Source organism: Haliotis rufescens, unplaced genomic scaffold (genome assembly GCF_023055435.1).
Source record: "Haliotis rufescens isolate VD_foot unplaced genomic scaffold, xgHalRufe1.0.p SCAF_19, whole genome shotgun sequence".
Lineage (NCBI taxonomy): Eukaryota > Metazoa > Mollusca > Gastropoda > Lepetellida > Haliotidae > Haliotis > Haliotis rufescens.
The window spans coordinates 301,893-313,071 of NW_025963879.1; the positions used below are offsets into that span (position 1 = coordinate 301,893).

At 40.4% G+C, this 11,179-nt stretch overlaps 1 protein-coding gene across 1 annotated transcript; it reads right to left on the reverse strand.

Annotated features, from left to right (window-relative positions):
* Positions 1 to 2,515: 2,515 nt before the first annotated feature.
* On the reverse strand, positions 2,516 to 10,050 carry LOC124142582. The gene is made up of 4 exons (XM_046511151.2): positions 9,948 to 10,050; positions 5,969 to 6,172; positions 4,773 to 5,003; positions 2,516 to 4,200 (listed from the first exon to the last, which is right to left on the reverse strand). Exons 1-4 carry the CDS (start codon positions 10,006 to 10,008, stop codon positions 3,968 to 3,970), a joined length of 729 nt encoding a protein of 242 aa, XP_046367107.2. The 5' UTR covers positions 10,009 to 10,050; the 3' UTR covers positions 2,516 to 3,967.
* Positions 10,051 to 11,179: the final 1,129 nt, after the last annotated feature.

Consider the following 11,179-nt stretch of genomic DNA (forward strand, 5'->3'; position numbering starts at 1 on the left):
TTTTGGTCGTCAGTTTGTATAGAACGTTGAAGCTCATAACTGCCAATCAACAAAGTTAACTTTTTTCTAATCATAACACATACTTTATTTAAACACTTTCCATAAAGAAAGGAATGTGTACAATTTTACCATTCTCAGAGATACTGGATTCAAACATCTTTTGCCCTGGGGATATGAGGGGTATGTATTTGTTTTAGAAAACCTGGACCTGTAAGAAGAATTAGGTATCAAACGTAAAAACTTCGCAAGTACACACAAAGGTATCATAGTTTTGATAAGAAGTTTACATGATCAATAATTTCTGAAAATGAACAGAATAGGTATGAAAATATGAAAGCCTGTACTCAGAGGGTGAAGACCCTGTTTGGGACAAATCACATGATTGGACAACAAAAAAGTGAATGTTCTTGCGATGGAATTTATTTTTTTCATTAACTTTGCGTTCTCCTATAAATTTATTTATTGGACCCACTGGTCGAAAAATGATTTTATATTGTGCAAATATGTACCACGTTATTATACAACTGCGTACGAAATATTATCTAATATTTTAATGGTTGCCCCTGTTACAGGTGTTACAAGGTGCACATTAACTGATCGAGAATGATCGCATTGAACTGCGTCACGAAAGACCGTGTCATCAATCCAGTGTCAATGGACTGACACGCAGGGCAATTGATGTGAAGAATTTCATTTTTCAAATGAAAACCTCCTTCAACTGGCAATACCAAGCAACGGATCACCTACATCTGTGTTTGTTTTCCCCTAAGCATTCTTTGGTGTTTACATTAAATTACTTTTGAGGTACAGTCGAGCATGCTATCGACGTACTGTACATGCATGAAGTGAAATTTCATTGTGATTTGATGTTGCCTCAACGAAAGCTACATTCAGATCATTAGTTCCATAGCTTTTTGTCGATAATATACTAGTATATGTCTACACTGCCTTTTGGCCATGGTCAAGTAGTTTCTACACTCCTGGAAATATTTCGACACTGAGTGTATAACACGAAAAACATAGTGTCTTCACTATGAGTTTCGGACCCGTGAAGATCTGGGGTAGAATAGTTCTTCAGCAACCCATGTTTGCCATAGAAGGCGACTATGACTATGCGACTAACGGGGCCGGGTGGTCAGTCTTGCTGGCTTGGCTGATGCATGTCATCCACCCCAATCACTGGATTGTCTGGTCCAGACTCGATTATTTACAGACCGCCGTCATATAGCTGGAATATTGCTGAGTGCGGCGTTAAACAACAAACCAACCAACAAACCAACTATGAGGTTCGGACACATGACCTTTGTTTGTCAGAGTATAGCTGACGACGCATGGGACAGGGCAGGACTAGGGTAGATAGCGGCAGAGGCGTCAGTATTAGTTTCTGTATTCTCTCACATAGAATGGTCGTCTCTGCCCTATGTATTAGAGTTTTAACTTGGCATATGACGTCTTAGATCGACAACATCCGTCTTTTCAGGTGAAACTAACACTGTTTACTATTTCTTGATGCCTATAACATCCGTCTGTTCAGGTGAAACTATCACTATTTCGTCGTCTCTGCCCTATGTATTAGATTTTTAACTTGGCATATGACGTCTTGCTAGATCGATAGTGCTAATATTCTCTTATGTGTTTCCTCTATTAGGCGATGGTGCGTTGTGTCACATATTTTAACGATGAATATACATAAGTGGCATAGTCCTATGACCCGGGGTAGAATAGGGATTCAGCAGCCCATGGTTGCCGTAAAAAGCGACTATACTTTTCGTGAGAGGCGACTAACGAGATCAGGTGGTCAGGCTTGCTGACGTGTCTGCGACAGGATGTTCAACACCTCTTTGAACAGAATCCTGGTCATATCACAGCGCTTTGGCTTGTGGTTCACCATTTTTGTGAAATTCACGAGGACGGGTATGGTGCGGCGCATTCAATTGTGGTTGTGTTGTGTTAGTCAACGGCATCAATAGCATTGTATCAAACACTTGTGTCAAACACTTTTTGTACTCGAACACGCTATGTTTAAATCATAAACAGTCAACGTATGTCTGATTAATCAATATCTACTTTTTAATACATCTTTTGTGCATCTAGTTAATATGATAACGTTATGGTATTAAGTTGCTTGGCGCAGTATTAATTCTGTACGGTTCGATACACGGACCTCTCATCCGAGGATTTAATCATCTATTAAGATTGGTGTTTCTGAAAGAATGTTTGCACTCATTGTTCATGTGCTGTTTGTCATGTCAATCTTAATTTGGACATGACCGTTAATTGATTCATTATATTTTGTAGCTTAGTGTGGGAAGAAATCCAACACGGTTGAGTTTGTTCATGTAAACTTATCACTGTTGTTATAAAACAAATTGTACAAAACCCTTTCCATAATCATAAGAAATGTCTGCTGAAAGCAGTGTACATTAAACGATTCCAACTTTATCATAAGCATGTACTCTGAGCTAAATTGTTTGGATATCTGTTCTCAAACAAAAGAGACCATCAGTGGGTCCACAACACTTTATTCGTAATTTAACAAATACAGGTACATAATGTTAACATCTTTGAGAGGCATTTAGAAGTTGGAGTACTAAGTAAGGATAAGATAAAAGGATGAACTTGTTTATTAACGGTGTTAGAGCCTACACCGAAAAGTCGCTCCTCATTGTAATAAAGAAGTTGTTCATCCATACATCTTATCCATGCTTACATAATGGTAGCAAGACAGGTATGACCAGACGATATCTTGGAGGCGTCCTGCCAACATGCAGGACAAGTCTGTCTGAGGGTCAAGTTCCGACTTACAGAAAGCATTCTATGTTTAACACTCAGGAGAATCACTGCCAGACTGCCACTGCCGTGTTACGTTACATCGTCAATCTACATTATCCCGCACCGTGTTCACAATGTCCAGCTTCAGTGGCCAGCCAGCCACACTCTAAGGTTAATGATAGGCAGCTGACATGACTATGTGCTCATGTCCATGGTCGTCAACCGAGCTCCGCTATCTAAGTGGTTTAAAGCACTGTGATTATGTATGTATATAAAGACACAATGCCATTTAGAAAGTGGTCAAATGCAACAAATGTTATATTTGGCATAACACTTTCTGAGTAAAGTACAGATTCTCGTACTTTTTGGGGTTGAGTCTCATCCGGAGTGTATGTATATATGTTCACCTTTTTAACTCAGGGAATACAAAAAACTTTACATAAACTCCTGTCAAACACCATCTCTCACTAAAGTGCCATGCTACATGTATTATGAATCACTATCAAATAGTGATGATACCAGGTGTTCAAGAAATGATAATCATCCGGTGGCTCCCGGTGGCAAACACATACATAGAAAGGCAAGTCAATTGTTCACCTGAAATAACACGGGAACATATTAGTGAATTGCATTCACTAATGCATCAAATTTTAAAATGTCTCCACATGTCTACCACAAAACTGTTTGAAAGCTTTACTGAGGTTTGAATGTTGTAACCCTGGTAAAACATCTTTAGCAGTCGCATGACGATATTTGAAATCTTCGTAGAAACAGAATGCTAGATTCTACCTCGAAATTCAAAAAGAAATTACTTAAAAAAGCTAAGGTCAGTTAGTGATGTTATATACTAAAATGTGTAACCCCACAATCAACAAGCATGAAATATTCATATCCCCCGCCATTATGACATGTCTGGTAGTGTTGCAAGGCAAGAAATATTGTAAGGTTTTCAAGAAACGAAACACTACCGGTGTTTTCAGCCTAAATCCAAAACTATCAAAAGGCACCAGTTCACCGCTAGACCTATCTATGTGCCAAGTTTGGTAAAGATATCTCTCAATGTTTTTTTTAATTCTGCTCCGGAAACGCGACAGATGGACGGAAGGACGGAAGGACGATCGGACAGTACCCATTCCTATATCCCCTTTCCACTACGTGGCGGGAGATAATAACCAAGAGGGTTCACTAAGTGTTTTTATCCTGAAAAACTGTAATACTTCCAATTAGCATCACTGACAGTGTCACCAGATCTACCAACAAACAGTTGACAGGTCACATTACTAGATGACGCCAGTGTCTGAAAGGCGTCACAATCTATATCTTCCCGGCAGCGTTGGGCACATGCCAGTGTGGATTCCACCTGGACCTGGTGTAGTGGGGCTTCCGAGCGTTTTGTGTCAGCATTCAATGTAAATTGCAGCCAGTGATCTAGAGACGATGTAACAAAAAGAAAGGTAAACTAACATGCATAAAAGCATGAAAGTCTCTCGATAAAAAGTTGGGTTGCTGGGATTTCAGTTTTTAAGGACACCCATTGCCTCAAGATACGCACTTCTCTTTCTGAAAGGAGTTTTAACCATATCTCAATATTTCTTCCAGGACATCCAGCATATCCATTGATGTTAGGTCAAGTACTTTTTCCAGCATTATCCGGTACAGATTTTTTAAAAGGGAAACTTCCGGCACCATTAAGAATATAAAATGATTGGTCATTCACATCAACGTTGAAAATTATAATAACTATGGATTATTGAGTGAGTTACCGTCGCATCGGCATTTTTTCAGCTATATAGCGATATGGATTATTGATGTTTGAAGATATTCGTTATTCTTTCTTTCCGTCACTTGGAAGTTGCTGTGACCAAGATACGATACTACCTACTTTTATAAAAGAAAAATATAATGGGAAACCTTTAAAAAGTAGCTTTTGTTTTGTTTTTGTCTGAAAGCTGATGCATAATAGAGTGTATCATGCTTCAGCAGAATCTTTAGAACCTTACTTCCACACACGTGAAGACCTTTGACCTTGACCTCGCTTATATCAAGAGGTCGCCCGTCAGATGAATCTGTAGTGACCTTGACCTTTCGTGCTGTAAATGTCTCATCACATGCTATGGTGCGGGTTGCGAATTGGGTAAAACTTCCCGGGTAGTAGTGACAAAGTCGCGTGACTTGTGCTGAGGGCAGGTGATCAGATGTGAGGTCAATTGTAAAGTTACGGAATCGGCTACCTGGAGAAGAAATAATGATTAACACAAGCAAAACTGAAGTATCCTCTTTGAATGTTTCTTCTTTTGCACCTATGTTTCAGCTGTTTCAGTGCACAGTAGTGAAGTTGCTGAACCGAATATCTCGAGAAGAGGTACTGATCAAGAAAACAACGCACAACAGATGAAATACCCACATGATACCCCAAAAAATGGCAAAATTGGGTGAAACTCCCCGGGTGGTAGTGACAAAGTTGCGTGACAGTCAGATGTGAGGTCAATTGTACGAGCGAGGCCTGCTGGAGAAGAGATAAGGATTATTGTTGAAGCATCTTTTTTGTTTTTTTTATGCGGAAGCAATATTTTTTTCTATATATTTATATCATTTCAGCCTGTAAAAAAATGAGTCTAGGCTGAACGTAACAGTGGTTGATATAATGAGGAACTCCCCACGCTGTAGAGGTACGATGGCACGCAATCAACCAAGTCGACGAGACTGTTAAGCCGGTTTTGGTCGACCCCTACATGGATAGATTACTTTGAAGCAAGTCCAACCCGGGCAGTGTGTACAAAAACTAACTGAAATATGCATAAACTCTTTCACGAAATTACTCCTTACAGGTCTGTTCAGGTGAAACTATCACTGTTTACTATTTCTTGATGCCTACAACATACGTCTGTTCAGGTGAATCTATCACTATGTATTATTTCTTGATGCCTACAACATCCGTCTGTTCAGGTGAATCTATCACTATGTATTATTTCTTGATGCCTACAACATCCTTGTGTTCATGTGAACGCTGTGATATAACTGAAAATACTGTTAAAAGCGGAGTTAAAACCAACACACTCACTCACTGTTCAGGTGAAATTATCACTATTTACTATTTCTTGATGCCTACAACATCCGTCTGTTCTGATGAAACTATCACTATTTCGTGATACCAACAGCATCAGTCTATTCAAGGCAAAATATTCTGCATACTTACCACAGCAATCTCTGCTGGTGATGGTGACATTGGGTATAGTGTAGGAGTTAAGGAGATCCACTTCCCACCAGTGATAGGGTACTGCCCTGTCCGAGTGAATGAAAGTAGTATCATCTCCATCCACAGCTGCAGATGGTGGAAACGGTTCACGGAAGGAGTCCTGACTTGCTGGCTTGTGTAAAGCCACGTTCGAGAAGGAGTTGACTGAAAACATAAATCAAGTAAGTGAGTAAATTGGGCTTTCATACTATGACATATTGTTTGTTGTTTAACGCGGCACTCCAGCTATATGACGCCACACTGTAAATTATCGCGTATGGACCAGACAATCCAGTGATTGTCATCATGAGCAGGAATCCACGCAATTTGGATGCTAGGACATTACCAGGAATCCGAACGGGTTTTATGAACACCACTGGATGCTGGCAGATCAAAATATTTTAATCGGAGTGAATATGGGGTTAGTGGATCGCTGCAATGGCAAAGGGAGGCAACTCCATACACTGAATTACGGCGTAATAGACCAATATGAGATAACATAGCTTTTGAGGTAAACAATGCGGGTTAATATATCCTAGCGGAAGAGTAACTGTGTTTCATATATAAAGGGGTGTAACTGTTATGTTATTTAAAACATCGTTCACCTAGATATTTACGCAATCATGACAAAATATACATTTACATTGTACATGTGTATAATACTGCACATATTTCGTAATCGTGTCAGCATTTAAAATAGGTGGATAGCAAATCTGACAGCATGAACATGTACTTCTCCAGATACAAATGTAGCATTAAGGTCGGAACCGTTTCCATGTTACGATCCAGGATCTAAGTGTCCAGAGGCAAGGCTGGACCCCAGACGAATTATATTGGCATAAATGTATTATTCTCTTCATAACAAACAAATGTATTTACAATGTATCTGTTTATTATAGAGTGGGGATAATATCGGTTTACATGTTATGGTCAAGGTTCTAACTCCTTTGGGAGTGCCAGACAAATGAACAGAAGGGCCAGTCCTGGTAACATATATGCATTCCTCTCATTATACGGTACTCAGCAACTGTACATATGGTTATACGGTGGGGATCTTAACTGTGTCCAAGTTATAAACCCTATTTTGCCCCGCCCCTCAGCCGCTCCATTTGTACACTTGTGGATTCCCACCATCTGAGAATACTTCCAACCAAATATGGTTGATGTCCATCTCCTAGTTCAAGGAAAAAAAGTGTTTTAAAGCAATAACCTTTTTAGCACCGCCCGTCAGACCCTGGGTGAGTCAGCCCCAGGTTTTGTATAATTCTGAATCCCCTACACCTAGGGATACTTCCATCCAAATATGGTTGATATCTATCTCTAAGTTCCAGAGAAGAAGTCATTTAGCAAGAGCAATATTGCCAAATTGCTCCCATTTGGCCCCGCCCCCTCAGCCCCTTGGGGAGTCAGTCCCGCCAGTTGTACAATTGTGTTAATTCTCACCACCTAGGGATGCTTCCAGTCAAATTTCGTTATTTTCCATTCAGTGGTTTAGAAGAAGAAGTCGTTTGAATAAATTGCTGACGGGCGGACGACGGACGCCACGGTATGGCATAAGCTCAGCTAACAACATAATATGTGGCCATTTGTCTGATGTGTCATCACAACAAATGCATTGACAAAAGCCATATCTGGTAATTGGAGCCAGAGCGAGGCGCCCTAAAAATATAAATATCGCGTATGACCACCATTTGCGTCGATACAGGCGTGGTGGCGGCGGTGCATTGAAGACACCAGATGACTGAAACCAGCCTGGGGGATGTCGTGCTAAATGTCAACCATAGATTGGCTCAACTGAGAGGGCGTTACCGGCTGGTTGTGGTCCCGTCGGAGGCGTCATTCCTTCTCACCTCATACGTATTCCGTGGGGAGAGAGATATGGGGAAACAGTAAAGTCGAGCTGCCGCAGTAAGTCTGCCACAACATGTGCAACATGTGGGCGGGCAATATCCCACTGCAACGTGACGTCACGTCCCTGCATGTGATCAAACGGCAGAGACACGTAAAGATCCGAGGTAGAATACGTCTTCAGCAATTCTGCTTGCCGTTAAAGGCGACTATGCTTGTCGTAAGAGGCGACTAAAGAGATCGGGTGGTCAAGCTCGCTGACTTGGTTGATGCATGTCATCGATTCCAAATATTATTTACAGACCGCCGTCATATAGCTAGAACACTGCTGAGTGGGGCGTTTAACAACAAACCAAACCAAATCTAACGCAGAACATGACCGCGTCGTCCCGATAAGCCATTCAAATTGCCATCATGTTCTCCCATGAGTTGTGAGAAGTGCCGTTACCTATTTCCGTGAGTATAGATGTAGGCCTCAAGATACTGTTTTGCGCTATGTTAGGTTTCAACACGTGCATTAATAAAGCGACAAAAAACCATCCATATCTAATATATCGATAGTGTGATTCTGACTATATCATGGGCATGTGTTTATGAATCACTATTAAATAGTGATGATACCATGTGTTCGCCCCACCGTTGGCGCCGTCACAAACACATGCAAAGGCATGACAATTGGTCGACTGTCCCCATAGTCCCTAGTATGGTGATCTACCTTCACCTGCTGGCGATCTATAGCCCGTTCTTATAATGAATTGTTATGTATAGACTTCTTTACAGGCCATTTTTTATATAGTTTACATGTATTAATTATGTATAACCTTTGAAAATCACGATATGGCTGAAATACTGCCGATGTGACTTTAAATTTTAAAGCACTCACACACCTGAAAAAAACAAGGGAACATATGGTACAAGTCAAATTAGGGAATTACATGGGACTTAATCTTTGTCAAATTTGGAAATATTCGTGGAAAGAGAATGCTCGATTCTACCTCGAAATTCAAAAAGAATTATTTAAATAGACTAAGGTCAGTCAATGATGTTTTATACCAACATGTATACCCCCTTCACAATAATCAAGAGAGTTCACCAAGTGTTTTTATCTTGAAAAACTGTAATACTTCCAATTAGCATCACTGACAGTATCACCAGATCTACCAACAAACAGTTCGGATACGTCACACAACTAGATGACGACACTTGTCGTAAGAGGCGACTAACGGGATCGGGTGGTCAGGCTCGCTGACTTGGTTGATGCATGTCATCGATCCCAAATGCGTGGATCGATGCTCATGATATTAATCACTGAATTGTCTCATCCTGACTCGATTATTTACAGACAGCCGTCATACAGCTGGAATATTGCTGAGTAAACACGATGTCTACCATCCGAACGGCGAAGCATAAAAACGTGACTCGTCACCAAACGACCCAATCAGGTTTTCAGGCTCGCTGACTTGGTTGATGCATGTCATCGTATCCCATTGCGTGGATCGATGCTCATGACGTGAGTCACTGGATTGGCTGGTCAGCGAGCCTGATTACCCGATCCCGTTAGTTGCCTCTTGCGACAAGCATAACCGCCTCTATAGTCTAACCCGAATCTTGACGGGTTTTGTGACAACACTAAATGACTTCACCCAAAGCAAAAATGTGTCAGTTTTTAAGTTCTAATGTTAAAGGTTTTCAGGAAGCGTTTTGTCTTCTTTTAATATTTGAACATACATCTTAGCAAGTGTTTGACCTAAGTAGATATGTGAGATTTAGATAAAAACAGTTCAACCACGTAGCAGAAAACGAATTGGGTCACTGAGGCGCTCACACTTAGATTTTCTTATGAACTTTCAAAAATAGGTCTTTCTATTCATTTTAACCAAACTTATGTGTTTTTATGTCAAAAGTCCAAAATGTGCAAATGTGAGAACGAAAACAGGCTGGTTGTCAACCATTTGAACATGTCAAATAATTTTCATATCAATATGTCAAACATGTCCGTGACTTTAACATTTGATATTGCGAGTGGCACCAAAGGACTCTTATCCTACCCCCGTCCAAATTACCTAAGCGTTATTACATGTGTCCTACTCACCGTGTATCACATTGGTTGTACAGATGGTCGCTTGGAGAAACCAAAAGATCACAGGCTCCATCTCTGTCTTCTTAACAGCTATCAGCCTCTATCAACACTGATGAGCGAGTAGTAACGCAATATATGATCGATTTCCCCTTATGGAAACGGATTGGATGACATTAAATATTTTATGTTCCATATGCGCAGAACAGACACAGTCAATGTAATTAACAATTTTCTGAAAATACTTCTGTGTGCATCATTATATGTAAAGGAATAAGACTCGTGACGATCCGGGGTAGAATAGGCGACTGTGCTTGTCGTAAGAGGCGACTAACAGGATCAGGTGGTCACTCTCGCTGACTTGATTGAGGCATGTCATCGTGACCAACTGCATGGATCGATGCCCATGATATCAATCACTGGATTGTCTGGTCCCGACTCGATTAGTTACAGACCGTCGTCGTATAGCTGGAATATGGCTGAGTGTGGCGTAAAATAACAAACAAACAAAGGAATAAATATTATCTGACTCATACAAATGTGTTTGTTTTACTTTAATCCCATAATCACAAACAACATACATATCCCATCTTAAAGACATTTCAAGAAGCAATACATTTACCGATTTGAACGTAAATTACTGAGGTTACAAGCTACATTGTTGACAGCGCTTTATAGGTAAATAAATAAAACCCAACAATATAACACCTTTTGAGGAATCCTCACAAATACTAAATATATTAAAAATAATAATATAGAATTCCAGATTCGCCGAGATTATGATTTCAGGTCTGCCAGTACATTACTATAGAAGGGAAAAAAGTCCCTGCTTTCATATGAATAGAACAACATAATATACAAAACACGAGATCTGTCCGGCATTTCAGCTAGATTCGGTATACGTTCATCACGTTGGTTAAAACCACGAGAACCAGTATGGTGCTGACAAATCTAGAATCATAACCAGAGCGATCACAGGTCTCTGCACGCCTAAGAAACGAAACTCGCGATTTGCGTAGGTTTAGACTGGGCCACCCGTGTGTTTAATTAGAGCGTTATCATCCTCGGAAATGTCAAATCGAGGCATTCACTCACGAATCATTTTAATTTGTACCTTTCAACAACTTAAAACGGGCAGCTTAGGAATGGTCAGCAGTCCGACCTTGACCAGACAGAAGGGATCGAGTTGTATGTACATGAACAAACTTCATATGATTGGGTGAGTTGGGTTTAACGCCGCTTTTAAC